Below are 16,634 nucleotides of genomic sequence, written 5' to 3'. Positions count from 1 at the left end.
ACGAGAATCACCGAAAAAAAAAAAAATTGCTTGCGTCATGAACTTCTTGGTTGGGTTTTTTTTTCTTTTTATGGCTAAGGTCTGTTGATTACTTGATTTCCTCATGTTTTGTCGATCCTTATTTTATATTATATTATATAATTAATAAATAAGAACTGACTTTGCTTCCTTCCTCAATACGTTTGTTGAGATTGAGAATATTGAAAGTGATTGAAAATTGGTTTGGCTTCCTCTTTGGTGGTACGGTTTGGCTTTTCCTTTTTATTTCTTTTATTATTATTTTGTTTTTGATATACACATATACATAGGCTTAAAAAAATAAAAGAACCCCTCTCAGCTTTGGGCCCCGGGCTGTAGCCCTGGACCAAGGCCGGCTCTGGTAACATGAAAATCAATATTAAATAGGAATAGAAAAATCAACATTAATATTATCCTATTAATATAGGAGAAGCCAAAACAATCGATACCAGCATAATAAGCTCATTTGGATCTGTTTGTACCAAAAATAAGAAGAACAAAAAAACCGAACACATGTGATGCAGGGCTTTTCAGTTTCCTCCCAAAGAATGGGGGAATGGGTGAATGGAGACAGATTCACCAGAGCCATGACCATGCAAGTAGATCAAGTCACAGACACCTCAGCCAAAAAATGTTCGAAACGACATTATCATTTAGCCCTTTTGCTGCTTTCATCACGTTTTCCTTCTTTTGTTGATCCAACGTTTAACACCTGCGAAATCAAATCATTTAGCCCATCACATAGACAACCTCCTCTCTCACATTCTATCTTTGTCTGTTTCTGGTCATCAAATAAGCACCTCATTTTGCATGACTTGTTTTAACGGACTCAATGCCTTATCAGGTATCTTCTCTCAATCTGCCTTCTTCTTTTTCAGTGGCTCAAGAAGCTTGTTAGAGCAATTCCGACCATTTGCCATGGTAAAAGGCAAGAGGAAGCAAGAAGTTTTTTATTTTTAATTTTTGGATTGCTGATATAAGTGATGATGTCAGCAAACCCAAGCTATTCCAATGGCTGATTTTGTCTGAGGGCCAGCTCAATCTCGTGGGACCCACGGCTTGCCAGGACAAACTTGGCTCGCTGGAAGGACGCGCTGTCCTGCCCGGGCTGCTGTATATTGCTGGAATCGGTGTTATATCTGACACATTTATATTGTTAATTTGGCTTTTTTTTCAATGTCTTCTACTTAAACAACATTTTCTTTGCATTGGGGTCGCTGAACCTATCTTTATGGAATTCACGGGCATGGATGGCCCCACACTTCATTGTTTTTTTTATGCTAGTGTTCAAATTGTATTGGACTCTTCTCAAATCGGACGCACGTGAACAGTGATGAGACTTCCATGGCTAAAATTGGATCATGTGTTTGAAAATGCCAAATGCGAAAATTCTGTGGTACATCGATTGTACCGGTACAACGACTCATCCAATGGTTCATATTTTATTTTAAAAATCAAGGGACTTGTTTAGCCATTTTTCTTAAGGAGCACGTGAAATCCACGTGACTGAGAAAACAAAGAATAACCCCTCGCGTGCACTTCATCTCATCTCTGCGATCTCTCTCTCGGAAATCCAAGCTTCATCTATGTCCCCAGATCGGAATCTGGGCGTCTCATCTCTGCCGACACCGAGATGCAACAACCATCGGAGAGGAGATAGAGAGACAGCGGTGCTTTGAAGGCGAAAGGTGTCAGTTCAGAAGACTAGGCCGAAGCTGACCTCGCCTACGTCCTCCGCCACTTCACTTGCACCAGCAGTCGAACAAGGCTCTCCAAATGATCAACAGGGTATTATGCTCTGTCATTATCTCATTTTTGTGTAATAGCTCAAATTCAGCAGTGTCTCAGCTCTTAGGCTATAGCTTGAACAATGTATTGAGTGCATATTGCCTGAGTTGTTTGGTATTAATTGGAAGGATTGAAGGATGCAATTACTCTACTATTGCAACAAAACACCTGTCAAGAAAATTGAAAACAGAAAAACAGTTCCTCTGTAAAACCTTTTTTTTGGAGTAACCGACTGATGAGAAAAGTAGTTACATATTCATTAATAACTATGGTAATGGAATCCTTAGAGGTTGAGGTTGTAACTCAATTAAGACAGATGACAGATGAAGGTAGTGAAAATCGTATGACAAATAGCACGAATGAAAGCTAGCAGATTTAAGGTCCTTGAGGCGCCGCCAATTGCAGGTGGCTTGAGGTTCTGTTTTTCTTCTGTCGTGTTCTAAATTATGTTTCATTGTGTTGAGCTGTGGATGGCAATTGAACTCATGGATATAGGCATCAAGGCAGAACGTTCTGTCTTGATATTCTTTGTCCGACAAAGGTTTTTTGTCATATTTACACAAGTCGATCTCTTTAATAGTTGATCCCTTACCAATAGTTGCATGTGGGTTCTTAATTTGATGCAACTGTTTATTTGCAATTGCATACCCGAATATGTAATTGCATACATTTTATGCAATAATTGATCCCCCTAAAATAAAAAAAAAGGTTGAATGCAATTTCATACAGTAAACTAAGAATTGCACATAGACGTTACAAAATTGCATACTATGCAATTGCATATTGTAAATCGAGAATTGCACACATGCCCTATCAAATTGCGTGGGTATATGCAATTCTACGAAAAATAACTATAGCTGCAAGTTCAACAATGTAGATTAGTGACCTCACAATGAAGCTTAGTGTCTTGGGTTGACATTACCATTTCAAAGCATTTATTGCCAAATCTGTAAGTGTATGGTTCAAATGTAATGTTCATGATTGGTATTGGTTGCTATGATTGCCGTAACTGCTATAGATCGGTTGTTCTGTCTAAGGATTTAGGAAAAGTGCATTTTTGTTACACTAAAATCTGTGTTTTGAGATACCATCATAGTGTTTAAATAATCGCTCTCTACCTCCCTCTCATTTGCAGGAAGGTGTATGCTCACTTGGACTTTTCATGCATGCTTGGTGAGATTCTCACCTTCTTCTGAGAGCCTAATATTTAGGGGCTAACATTTGTGTACTCTACAAGTTATAAATTGAGCTAAATGTATTACAAAATATTTTAGGTGAGTGTTTTCTTTGTTTCTGTTTTTTTTTTTTTTTTTGAGATCTTATTTCTTATTTATGTGACATATAGTCTCGGTTAGAGAAAATAGATGATATCACATTTAATTTTCGATAGCTTTTAGGTAGTTGTAGATTATTTGTATTGTCATGCAAATGAACACACACAAAAAAGAGGTCATCTAGCCAAAAGGAGGAAATTTGGTGATCTTTGAATACATTATAAGAGTGTGAGCTAATGAGCCTTCTAGTAAAAAAGAAAAAAGTTAAAAACCAACAAAAGGGCGGAATGCAATTGCATATACATAAATATATGGGTATACTGCCGAAATGCCCCTTGAACTTGTACATAATTATCAATTTACCCCCTGACTTTTTTTTTTAGCGAATTAAGGGCTCGAATTAAATTTTATTATCAATGTTCCCCTGCCGTCAAAATCATTAACATTTCATCCAATAATCCATCAAATCATTTAAAAAATATATTTTAAAAAAAAATTAAAGAAAAAAAAAGAAAAAAAAAATCCTATGGACCCACCCACCCCACTCCCTGCGTCTTCTTCTCCAACCTATCCTCCCTTGACCTGCAACAAAATCCCACCTTTTTTTTCTTCTTGCCAAAGCAATTTCTCAAGCTCATCTTTTTTTTTTCTCTCTCTCTCTCTCTCTCTCTCTCTCTTCCCCTCCCTTTTCCATTCGAGCTCCCCCCATCCCCCATCACAGACCCACCCCACAATGAACCCAGAACCCACAAACCCACCCCCCAAACGAACCCAGATTTTTTTCACCCACAGCCCCCCCCCCCCCCCCCCCACGAACCCATAACCACTGCAAACCCATTCACGCGCCTTTACCCTTTGATTTTTTCCCCACAGCCTTAAAGGTTCAAACCTCTTCACCTCACAAGTTCATTGCCCCTTCTCCCAAAATCTCAACCCTAAATCGCACAACTCATCAATGGATTCAAGATCTGAATAAAATGGGGCTGTTTGCAGGGTGGGGGTTGATGGGTTTGGTTGCATATATATATATATATATATATATATATATATATATATATATATATATATATATATATATATATAGAGAGAGAGAGAGAGAGAGAGAGAGAGAGAGAGAAAAAAAAAAGGGCAAAGAGATTGATAGAGAGGGGCAGAGTCGCAGAGAGAGGGTGTTTGAAGAAAGGGTTTGGTGTTTGGTTGGAGAGAGGGAAGAAAGGGTTTGGTGTTTGGTTGCAGAGAGGAGAGAGTTGCAGAGAGAGAGGGAGTCGTAGGGAGAGAGGGAAGAAAGGGTTTGGTGTTTGGTTGCAGAGAGAGGGAGTCGTAGGGAGAGAGGCAGAGAGGAAGAAGAAAGGGTGGGTGGGTCCCACCCCTCTGTTTATTAAAATGATTTTTTTTTTTCATTTTATATGTCATACTATTGTATTTTACAGTATTTAATTATTTTTAACATATGGAATGACCAATTTGCCCTCATATTTAACGGCAAATTGGATTAAATGTTTGAATTTTGACGGTGGGGGGAACATTGATAATAAAATTTAATTCGAGCCTGTAATTGGCTAAAAAAAAAGGTCAGGGGTTAAATTGAGAGTTATGTACAAGTTCAGGGAGCAATTCGGCAGTATACCCTAAATATATTTGCTCACAAACGCTTTACTTTTGCGGTATCGAAATTGCAATTGCATTACATAACTTACAATTATGTGCTAAAAACGATAGTTTTGGAGTAATACACCATTGTTGTTAACTCAATGCTACCACCATTTCTACGAGATTACCTGTCACATGAAGTAATTTTTCAAGATTAATGAAATAAATGGAATTAATCCTTTGCGCATTTGGGGTACTAAATCCTTAAATTCCTTCATTTCTAAATCCAGAAATTTTAGAAAGAAATGGAATAAAAAAAATTAAATGAAAAGCAGCCGGTTTTTTTCCCCTTCTTTTAACCTGTTAGAGCATCCACAATGGGAGGGTGTATATGTGGGTGTATGTTAAATATACACCCCTTGTCACCGGAATCGTCTCTAATGGGGAGATGTAAAGGGTTGTAAATATACATCACCACCATAAAGATGTAAAATAAAATGTACATTTACATATATTTTTACATCTTTTGCAGGCGGGACCCACTCGAGAAAAGAGAAGAAAAATGAAGAAAAAGTGGCTTTACATCTATTTTTACATCTTTTCCCATTGGTGCAAAAAACGTATTTACACCCTCCGGAGGTGTAAAGGGGATGTAAAAGTGGCTTTACACCCCCGAATTTACACCCCCACTGTGAATGCTCTTACCCAGAGCAGCCGGTTCCCATTGTTTTTAAAAAACATCACATGCCTGTCATGAGTGGTTGTATTGTATACAATCGATGTACCACATAATTACTCTTGAAAATGATAGACCTTTCTGCACGTTAATGAATAGCTAATTTTCTTTTAGGCAAAAGGAACCTTTCCCTGTGTGCATGTGCTATTTACGGCCGCAGTCTTGGCTTTTTATATAGGAAAATAAACTTTTTCTGTTCCTACTTGGCTTCGAGCTGCATTGATTGACTGTCCTCTGAATCCACCTAACTTATTAATGATTCTTTATTAGGGCAAAACAAATATGGCGCACAGTTGCCACCTTTAACTATTTGAAAGACTATATATATATACACATAATTTCACAAGGTTTACATATGTGTCCTAGGATCCATTCTTACTCTCCTGCTCAAGAGTTCAACTTCTCTCTCTCTCTCTCTCTCTCTCCCTTCACCAATGGATGAGTGTCCAGATAAATCATCCTTGACCTTGCCTCTTATCCTTGATGAGGGACAACATGAGCCTGCAAGCAATAAGGTAGAAGAAGTAGAGTCTAACTTTCATCATGAATCTACAGATACAACCTCTTTTCTCAAAACCTTTTTCAATGGACTCAATGCGCTGTCAGGTAATCTACTTTCTCATAACAAGTTCTTTCTCTTTCCAAATTAATTTTTGACAAGCCAGGTTAATAATTAATTAATTAAGTCATAAACTGTTATTATAGTTGGGGGTTCTTGCTTTGGATCTTTGACGAGAATTAGATAACCTGACTCAATGCGCTGTCAGGTTATCTAATTCTCGTCAAATTTTGTTGGGGTTTCTGTCTTGGTATCTTTGTATGAATTGTTACATTTTCATCTAAATTGCTTTTCAGTACCAGCTCAAGCAAAATATAAGTTTTAATGCCAAAATTGTACTTTGTTTTTTGGTTTTCAGGAGTAGGGATACTCTCAGTTCCTTATGCACTATCATCAGGAGGATGGTTAAGCTTGATACTTCTTTTCACAATCGCCGCTTCATGCTTTTACACAGGCTTGCTAATTAAAAGATGCATGGATATGGATTCTAGTATCAGAACTTATCCGGATATAGGCGAACGTGCATTTGGGAACAAGGGAAGGATATGGTTGTCATTTGTCATGAACATAGAACTTTACTTAATCTCAACAGGTTTACTGATTTTGGAAGGGGACAACTTGCATAACATATTTCCAGGCGTGGAATTGGAAGTGGCTGGTTTAAGAATTGGTGGAAAATATTGCTTTATAGTTGTTGTTGCCCTCATTATTCTCCCAACAGTTTGGTTAGATAACTTGAGCCTTCTTTCTTATGTCTCTGCAAGTGGGGTTTTAGCCTCTGCAATCATCCTTGGTTCAATTCTGTGGATTGGTTCTTTCGATGGAATTGGATTTCATCAAGCGGGGTCACCAGTTAACTGGAATGGAATCCCTACTGCTGTTAGCTTATATGCCTTTTGTTATTGTGCTCATCCAGTGTTCCCTATCTTGTACACTTCAATGAAAAACAAGCATCAGTTCTCCAGTGTAAGTAAAACATGTCACCTGAGTTTCATAATTCAGCATGCTTTGGAAATTCTGATCTGTTGTTTATTTGTTGCAGGTCCTCCTCCTCTGCTTTATCCTATGCACCATTACTTATGCATCAATGGCAGTTTTTGGCTACCTAATGTTTGGTTCAACGGTTCAATCACAAATAACTTTAAACCTCCCAACTCGAAACGTTAGCTCAAAAGTCGCCATATTCACGACCCTGGTGAATCCAATATCCAAATATGCTTTGATGGCTACTCCAATCGTGAATGCTGTCAAGAAGAAGTTTCCAAGTCACTACAATAAAAGGTTCATTGGCCTATTAGTCAGCACTACCTTAGTAATCAGCACTGTAATAGTAGCTTTGGCTATACCCTTTTTCGGGTATCTCATGTCACTTGTTGGAGCATTTTTGAGTGTGACAGGTTCAATTGTATTCCCATGCTTTTGCTACCTGAAACTTTCAGGTACGTATCGAAGATTCGGATGTGAGGTGTTGATTATAGGGTGCATATTACTACTAAGTGCTGCAGTTATTGTATTTGGCACTTACACTGCTCTAGTAGAAATAATAGGGAGCCTGTGAGTCGTACCAATGATCTCTTTGTTGATAGTTTTCTCGTTCTTTCCTCTCTTTTTTTTTTCTTCTTTTGGGCTAGTGTATGGTGATTGATCAGTGAGTTTTAAAACAAGGAATGCTTAGCTTGTTGCTGCACTTTATATTAATCTGTTTGAGTTTTTGCTTTATAGGTTATTTAGATATATCCCCACAAAATAGCCTGGGGGATAATACAGGGAGCCCTTCGAAGAAAACCTTCGTTAGGGGTGTTGTCAATTTTGATTTAAGATAGACATTCATGGACATACAGACATTGAAAAAATGACAGTAGTTGTGGTAGAACAAAAGATACAGAGCTCATAGAGAAAAATTACTGATAAAGAGCAATGTTTTGGAAAATCAGCAATGCGCTATTCCATTAATAAATTTTAAAATTAATAGAGCTTACACGGCAACTGATTTTGATTACATGTTAACCAACTTCATGTGCAAGCAGGGGCAGACGCACCAAGGGACAAGAGGGGTCAATTGACCCCTTGGGATGTCGGCGTTTGGCTGTGGAGGTCTCAGGCGAGCAGCCCTTGACCAGCAGCTTGTTGACCCCTTAGGTGCACTGAATGCGCTTGACGAAAGTCCCCAAAGAGAGAGAGAGATAGCGAGGTGGGTTGGGGAGTTACAACGATGGTCATGGGTGGGTGAGTTTTAATTTTAGACAGAGAGAGAGAAAGGAAAGGTAATGGGTGGGTTACAGCGATGGTAATGGGTGGGTGAGTTTTAATTTTAGACAGAGATAGAGAAAAAGAAAGGTAATGGGTGGGTTACACAGCGATGGTAATGGGTCAGTGAGTTTTAATTTTGTACAGAGATAGAGAAAAGGAAAGGTAATGGGTGGGTTACACAGCGATGGTAACGGGTGGGTGAGTTTTAATTTTGGACAGAGATAGAGAAAAGGAAAGGCAAGACAGAGCAGATCAAAGGGAAATTGTGTTGCAAACTGGTGAGATTGGTAAAATTCCCATGTGGGACCCATGTAGTAAATGGGGAAGCAAGTTCTGGTTTTGGTTGGGTTTTGAAGGAAGTTATGTTGCATTAAATGAGTGGTTGAAATTGAAGACATTTAGGTCTTCACTTGGGGCCTGCCGACATTGGTGTAGAGTATGAGAAAAGTCTTTGCTTTTCACATTGAGCAAATGGCCTATTAATATACAGCAACTGATTCATTTAGTGTGCGGGGCTTTGAAAACAACATAAAAATATAATATTACAAGTATTAAAAGTAACAAAAGTTTAAGTGGCAGGGAATGGGAAGAGGAATGTAGGCACGCCAACAACAGCAAAATGCTATTCAGACTCGCTCAAAAGCGAGTCTCAAAGGACTTGCTATACACGTGTACACGTTCTCATCCCTTTAAAAAAAAAAAAAAAAATTCTCTTTCTTCTCTCGGTTGCCTCCCTCTCTCTCTCTCCCTTTATGTTTTTAATTAGTTTCTCTCTCTCTCTCTCCCTCTTTTCTTCTCTCCGCCTGTCTCCATCTCTCTTCTTCTTCTTTTTTTCCATTGCTCTCCCTCTTCTTCTCTCCGTTGCCTTCCTCCTGCTTCTACTTCTTAACAAACGGGGCTAAGCCCAGACAACAACTAAACACAAATCAATCTAGGCTAGTTATTTTATTTTCTCCGCGAGTTATTGTCTTCCTTTTCTCTGTCCTTCTTCCTATTTGTCTTGTTTTTTCCCTTCGTTTTTCCAAAAAAATTTCTGTGTTTCTCTCCTTTTCTCTATGACGCTGCAGATTTAGTTTTTGTGTTTCTGATACCCACAATTGCTGTGTTTCTCTCCTGCTGATTTAATCATTACCCATCAAAATGAACACAAAAAAGGAGAAAAAAGTTAAGAAATCTGAGGGAGAGAACTGTGATTTGGGGGAAGACAGACACAGAGAGGAAGAAGTTTGGGTTTTTAAAGCTTGGGGTTTTTGTTCACAAAAAGTTTGGGTGTTTACAACCCATCGATGGAGACAGACACAGAGAAGAAGAAGTTTGGGTTTTTAAAGCTTGGGGTTTTTGTTCACAAAAAGTTTGGGTTTTTACAACCCATCGATGGAGAAGACACAGAGAAGAAGACGGAGACGGGGAAAAAGAAAAAAGAAGTAGAAGAAGCAGGAGGAGGAGAGAAGAGAGGGAGAGCGATGGAAGAAAAAAAGAAGAAGAGAGAGATGGAGACAGGCGGAGAGAAGAAAAGAGGGAGAGAGAGAAGAAGCAGGAGGAAGGCAACGGAGAGAAGAAGAGGGAGAGCGATGGAAAAAAAAAAAAAGAAGAAGAGAGATGGAGACAGGCGGAGAGAAGAAAAGAGGGAGAGAGAGAGAGAAACTAATTAAAAACATAAAGGGAGAGAGAGAGAGAGGGAGGCAACCGAGAGAAGAAAGAGAAATTATTAATTTTTTTTTAAAGGGATGAGAACGTGTACACGTGTATAGCAAGTCCTTTGAGACTCGCTTTTGAGCGAGTGTGAATAGCATTCCTCTTGAGAATATTGAAAGTGATTGAAAATTGATTTGGCTTCCTCTTTGGTGGTACGGTTTGGCTTTTCCTTTTTATTTCTTTTATTATTATTTTGTTTTTTATATACACATATATATAGGCTAAAAAATAAAAAAAGGCCCCTCTCAGCTTTGGGCCCCGGGCCAAGGCAGGCTCTGGTAGGGCTGAGCATCGGGTCGAAACCAATGGTTTCTTAACAATCCAATCCAATTCAATTTTTTATTGGATTACAGATTTTACAATCCAATCCAATATGATCAGATGTTAGGATCCAATCCAATCCAATCCAATGTACATTGGATTGGGTTGGATTGGATGATCGGTTTGTATGAAAATATAATCATTGCAAAAGAACTTTAGTTTTTCATTACATATAATTCAAAATTCAATCCGAAGATACAACATGAAATAAAAAAACAACATTACATTAAGAACTACATCCATTCTTTAATTTTTTTTTATAAAAAAACTAAGGTTAACCAAAACACTCAGAGAACTCTTTTAGGCTTCCAAGTCCATCAATCCTTCCATGTTAGAGAGAATGCAATCATCCACATCAATTTTCATTCAATGTAAGTTTTGATGTAGGACCCAAAATTTCTACAAAGAAGAAAATATCATATTAAGATAAATATAATAAAACCAATACTAATTAATTTAAAATATGAAAGTTATCTTGAAATAATATTTACCTGATTCAATGTCTTCAATATCATCTGTGATCTCAAGAATATTTACCCTACATGCGTCTGGACTATAACTTGTAGCAATGAGTTTGCCTTCTTCCTCCCCTTTCTTTGGTTGGAAAGACAAAGTTTTTTGCTTCTTATTATCTCGGCCAGGATACTCCTTACATTGATTTGCCAAATGACTCAACAAGTTTGATGTCCCATTTTTCTTGCTACCACATGCATATATTTTACTGCAATACTTACATTTTGCTTGAGGATTTTTTGGATCATCTTGCAATTTAATAAAGTGTTCCCAAACAACTGAAGGAGGTCTAGAAGGTTTTCTCTTACCTTCAATGGGAGTAGAATCACTGGGTTTTGTTTCTTGTGGCAACACTTCAACATTTGTAAGTTTGACAGCATCAATAACATTAGTAGTTGAAGGCGCATCAGTTGGTGGTTGACTTGTATTTCCAGTTTGGTTTTTCATGGAAGTTGAAGTTGTCATCTGTTTCATAAAACTCTGTTAATATTATGCTTGAATGATGAATCACTGAGTTCTTGAACCCAAAAATAATAAACACTTACCAAATATGCTGATAAAGGGTGTGTGGGAATTCTTCTGAGCTTGCTAACAATATACTAAAACTCGTGGACCCTTGGTAAGTAAAGCAAGCATGATAGCTACTATATCTAATATATTAGCAATATATGGGAGTTTGTGAGCATTGAGCATGTTGTGTTGCGTATGGGAAATACAAATATGGGGTTTCTGACCATGTTGTTGAGCATGCTGAGTATGGGTAATATATATGGGTTTCTGACCATGTTGCGTATGGGAAATACAAATATATTTATATATTTTACAATATGACTAATATATATATATAAATGCATATATATTGGATTGGTTCGGTTTTAGTTGGATTTTGAAATCTTCATCCGCCATCCAAACCGATCCAATTGGATTTTCAATTTTCTGATCCAATCCAATCCGCCGATGTTGTCGAAACCAATAAAAATTGGATTGGATTGGGTTGGATTGGTCGGTTTTAGCGGATTGGTTTGGATCCTGCACAGCCCTAGGCTCTGGTAACATGAAAATCAATATTAAATAGGAATAGAAAAATCAACATTAATATTATCCTATTAATATAGGAGAAGCCAAAACAATCGATACCAGCATAATAAGCTCACCTGGATCTGTTTGTACCAAAAACAAGAAGAACAAAAAAACCGAACACATATTATATATGTTTCTGTTGCATAACTAATAATTGAATGAAATGGTCTTACATCAGGATACAACATGTGATGCGGGGCTTTTCAGTTTCCTCCAAAAGAATGGGAGAATGGGGGAATGTGGGGATGGGTGTGAGACTGATTCACCGGAGCCATGACCATGCAAGTAGATCAAGTCACAGACACCTCAGCCAAAAAATGTTCGAAACGACACTATCATTTATCCCTTTAGCTGTTTTCATCACGTTTTCCTCCTTTTGTTGATTCAACGTTTAACACCTGCGAAATCAAATCATTTAGCCCATCAACATAGGCAACCTCTCCTCTCTCGTTCTATCTTTATCTGTTTGTGGTCATCAAATAAGCACCTCATTTTGCATGACTTGTTTTAACGGACTCAATGCCTTATCAGGTATCTTCTCTCAACCTGCCTTCTTCTTTTTCAGTGGCTCAAGAAGCTTGTTAGAGCAAGGGGAGACAAGGGCTATTACTATTTACGTAAATAGTGGCAGTTCTCACAAAAGGCTTGTTGTGTTTCCACCTATTACAATAGCAATTACTATTCACATGAGATATGAGGTGAGGAATTTGTATACAGTTTTGGTGTGAGAAGTGAAAAATATGACTAAGTATTTATTTTTAAAAAATTCTGAAATGTTTAATATTTTTTAATATTTTTTTATTGCTAACGTCATCGCTGATATCAGCAAACTCAAGTTATTGTAAGAACTGGTTTGTCTGAGGGCCAGCTCAATCTCGTGGGACCCACGACTTGCCAGGACAAACTTGGCCCGCTGGAAGGACGCGCTGTCCTACCCGGGCTGCTGTCTATTGCTAGAATCTGTCTTATATCTGACACATTTATATTGTTAATTTGGCTTTTTTTTCAATGTCTTCTACTTAAACAACATTTTCTTTGCATTGGGGTTCCTGAACCTATCTTTCTGGAATTCACGGGCATGGATGGCCCCACACTTCATTGTTTTTTTTATGCTAGTGTTCAAATTGTATTGGACTCTTCTTAAATCGGATGCACGTGAACAGTGATGAGACCTCCGTGGCTAAATAGGATTATGTGTTTGAAAATGCCAAATGCGAAAATTCTGTGGTACATCGATTGTACCGGTACAATCACTCATCCAATGGTTCATATTTTATTTTAAAAATCAAGGGCTGAGATTGAATGACCTGATAACTTGTTTAGCCATTTTTCTTAAGGAGAGAAAACAAAGAATAACCCCTCGCGTGCACCGGAGCTACTTCATCTCATCTCTGCGATTTCTCTCTCAGAAATCCAAGCTTCATCTATGTCCCCAGATCAGAATCTGGGGGTCTCATCTCTGCCGACACCGAGATGCAACAGCCATCGGAGAGGAGATAGAGAGACAGCGGTGCTTCGAAGGCGAAAAAGTGTCAGTTCAAAAGCCTAGGCCGAAGCTGACCTCACCTACGTCCTCCGCCACCAGCAGTCGAACAAGGCTCTGATCAACAGGGTATTATGCTCTGTCATTATCTTATTTTTGTATAATAGCTCAAATTCAACAGTGTCTCAGCTCTTAGGCTACAGCTTGAACAATGTATTGAGTGCATATTGCCTGAGTTGTTTGGTATTAATTGGAAGGATTGAAGGATGCAATTACTCTACTGCAACAAAAGACCTGTCAAGAAAATTGAAAAAAGAAAAACAGTTCCTCTGTAAAACCTTTTTTTTGGAGTAACCGACTGATGAGAAAAGTAGTTACATATTCATTAATAACTATGGTAATGGAATCCTTAGAGGTTGAGGTTTTAACTCAATTAAGACAGATGACAGATGAAGGTAGTGAAAATCGTATGACAGATAGCACGAATGAAAGCTAGCAGATTTAAGGTCCTTGAGGGAGGCGCCGCCAATTGCAGGTGGCTTGGGGTTCTATTTTTCTTCTGTCGTGTTCTAAATTATGTTTCATTGTGCTGAGCTGTGGATGGCAATTGAACTCATGGATATAGGCATCAAGGCAGAACGTTCTTTTAACCTGTTACCCAAAGCAGCCGGTTCCCATTGTTTTAAAAAAACATCACATGCCTATCATGGTGAGTGGTTGTACCGGTACAATCGATGTACCACATAATTACTCTTGAAAATGATAGACCTTTCTGCACGTTAAATGAATATCTAATTTTCTTTTAGGCAAAAGGAACCTTTCCTTGTGTGCATGTGAGCATGTGCTATTTATGGCCGCAGGCTTTTTATATAGGAAAATATTTTTACTCACCACTTTAACTTAACATGTATCCTCCTACTTGACACATGTCTATTTTGTTACAATAACAACTTTCATTTTGGTTGTAAGTTATAGAAATATAGAGCACATGCTGTTTTTGTTATTTTCGTATATTAGCTAATCAAATTTGAAGATAAGTTTCTGTCCGTCGACAGCATACTGTCGTATTCTTTTGTTTTTGTTTCGCCTGTATATGTATTTCCATGTTCTGTGTATCTATAAAATACTACCTGTGCAAAAATTCGTACACTTTTTTAGAAAACAAACTTTTTCTGGTCCTACTTGGTTTCGAGCTGTATTGATTGACTGTCCTCTGAATCCACCGAACGTGTTAATGATTCTTTATTAGGGCAAAACAAATATGGCGCACAGTTGACACCTTTAACTATTTGAAAGACTAAATATATACACATAATTTCACAAGCTTTACATATATGTCCTAGGATCCATTCTTACTCTCCTGCTCAAGAGTTCAACTTCTCTCTCTCTCTCATTCTTACTCTCCTGCTCAAGAGTTCAACTTCTCTCTCTCTCTCTCTCTCTCTCTCCCTTCACCAATGGATGAGTGTCCAGATAAATCATCCTTGACCTTGCCTCTTATCCTTGATGAGGGACAACATGAGCCTGCAAGCAATAAGGTAGAACAAGTAGAGTCTAACTTTCATCATGAATCTACAGATACAACCTCTTTTCTGAAAACCTTTTTCAATGGACTCAATGCGCTGTCAGGTAATCCACTTCTTTCTCATAACAAGTTCTTTCTTTTTCCAAATCAATTTTTGACAAGCTAGGTTAATAATTAATTAATTAAGGCATAAACTGTTATTATAGTTGGGTGTTCTTGCTTGGTATCTTTGACGAGAATTAGATAACCTGACTCAATGCGCTGTTTCTGTCTTGATATCTTTGTATGATTTCCTATTGTTACATTTTCATCTAAATTGCTTTTCAGTACTAGCTCAAGCAAAATATAAGTTTTAATGCCAAAGTTGTACTTTGTTTTTTGGTTTTCAGGAGTAGGGATACTCTCAGTTCCTTATGCATTATCATCAGGAGGATGGTTTAGCTTGATACTTCTTTTCGCAATCGCCGCTTCATGCTTTTATACAGGCTTGCTAATTAAAAGATGCATGGATATGGATTCTAGTATCAGAACTTATCCGGATATCGGCGAACGTGCATTTGGGAACAAGGGAAGGATATGGTTGTCATTTGTCATGAACATAGAACTCTACTTAATTTCAACAGGTTTACTGATTTTGGAAGGGGACAACTTGCATAACATATTTCCAGGCGTGGAATTGGAAGTGGCTGGTTTAAGAATTGGTGGAAAATATTGCTTTATAGTTGTTGTTGCCCTTATTATTCTCCCAACAGTTTGGTTAGATAACTTGAGCCTTCTTTCTTATGTCTCTGCAAGTGGGGTTTTAGCCTCTGCAATCATCCTTGGTTCAATTCTGTGGATTGGTTCTTTCGATGGAATTGGATTTCATCAAGCGGGGTCACCAGTTAACTGGAATGGAATCCCTACTGCTGTTAGCTTATATGCCTTTTGTTATTGTGCTCATCCAGTGTTCCCTATCTTGTACACTTCAATGAAAAACAAGCATCAGTTCTCCAGTGTAAGTAAAACATGTCACCTGAGTTTCATAATTCTTAAACGACATTCTTACTATTTTGCTTCAGCATGCTTTGGAAATTCTGATCTGTTGTTTATTTGTTGCAGGTCCTCCTCCTCTGCTTTATCCTATGCACCATTACTTATGCATCAATGGCAGTTTTTGGCTACCTAATGTTTGGTTCAACGGTTCAATCACAAATAACTTTAAACCTCCCAACTCGAAACGTTAGCTCAAAAGTCGCCATATTCACGACCCTGGTGAATCCAATATCCAAATATGCTTTGATGGCTACTCCAATCGTGAATGCTGTCAAGAAGAAGTTTCCAAGTCACTACAATAAAAGGTTCATTGGCCTATTAGTCAGCACTACCTTAGTAATCAGCACTGTAATAGTAGCTTTGGCTATACCCTTTTTCGGGTCTCTCATGTCACTTGTTGGAGCATTTTTGAGTGTGACAGGTTCAATTGTATTCCCATGCTTTTGCTACCTGAAACTTTCAGGTACTTATCGAAGATTCGGATGTGAGGTGTTGATTATAGGGTGCATATTACTACTAAGTGCTGCAGTTATTGTATTTGGCACTTACACTGCTCTAGTAGAAATAATAGGGAGCTTGTGAGTCGTACCAATGACGTCTTTGTTGATAGTTTTCTCGTTCTTTCCTCTGTTTTTTTTCTTCTTTTGGGATAGTGTATGGTGATTGATTAGTGAGTTTTAAAACAAGGAATGCTTAGCTTGTTACAACCTGCTGCACTTTGTATTAATCTGTTTGAGTTTTTGCTTTATAGGTTATTTAGATATATC

General features: G+C 38.0%; 2 protein-coding genes across 6 annotated transcripts; both read left to right on the top strand.

Annotated features, from left to right (window-relative positions):
• The first annotated feature begins 1,556 nt into the window (after positions 1-1,556).
• LOC110755578 (amino acid transporter AVT1I-like) lies at positions 1,557-7,663 on the top strand. Of its 2 annotated transcripts, none has more exons than XM_088250835.1 (3): positions 1,557-1,806; positions 6,324-6,931; positions 7,008-7,663. In XM_088250835.1, exons 2-3 carry the CDS (start codon positions 6,440-6,442, stop codon positions 7,521-7,523), a joined length of 1,008 nt encoding a protein of 335 aa, XP_088106961.1. In that variant the 5' UTR covers positions 1,557-1,806; positions 6,324-6,439; the 3' UTR covers positions 7,524-7,663. The 2 variants fall into 2 exon arrangements, with proteins under 2 accessions (XP_088106961.1, XP_021812499.2); XM_021956807.2 differs by lacking the exon at positions 1,557-1,806 and adding an exon at positions 5,756-6,012.
• Positions 7,664-8,999: 1,336 nt separating this feature from the next.
• Positions 9,000-16,615, top strand: LOC110755544 (amino acid transporter AVT1I-like). Of its 4 annotated transcripts, XM_088250833.1 has the most exons (5): positions 9,000-10,062; positions 12,003-12,143; positions 12,390-14,016; positions 15,222-15,829; positions 15,934-16,615. In XM_088250833.1, the coding sequence occupies exons 3-5, from the start codon at positions 13,884-13,886 to the stop codon at positions 16,447-16,449; spliced, it is 1,257 nt and encodes a 418-aa protein (XP_088106959.1). In that variant the 5' UTR covers positions 9,000-10,062; positions 12,003-12,143; positions 12,390-13,883; the 3' UTR covers positions 16,450-16,615. The 4 variants fall into 4 exon arrangements, with proteins under 4 accessions (XP_088106959.1, XP_088106960.1, XP_088106958.1 ...); XM_088250834.1 differs by lacking the exon at positions 12,003-12,143; XM_088250832.1 differs by having other exon boundaries at positions 12,003-14,016.
• Positions 16,616-16,634: the final 19 nt, after the last annotated feature.

This window comes from Prunus avium, chromosome 3, assembly GCF_965620075.1.
Source record: "Prunus avium chromosome 3, drPruAviu1.hap1.1, whole genome shotgun sequence".
Taxonomy (NCBI): domain Eukaryota; kingdom Viridiplantae; phylum Streptophyta; class Magnoliopsida; order Rosales; family Rosaceae; genus Prunus; species Prunus avium.
This window is presented reverse-complemented; position numbering and strand designations above follow the sequence as displayed.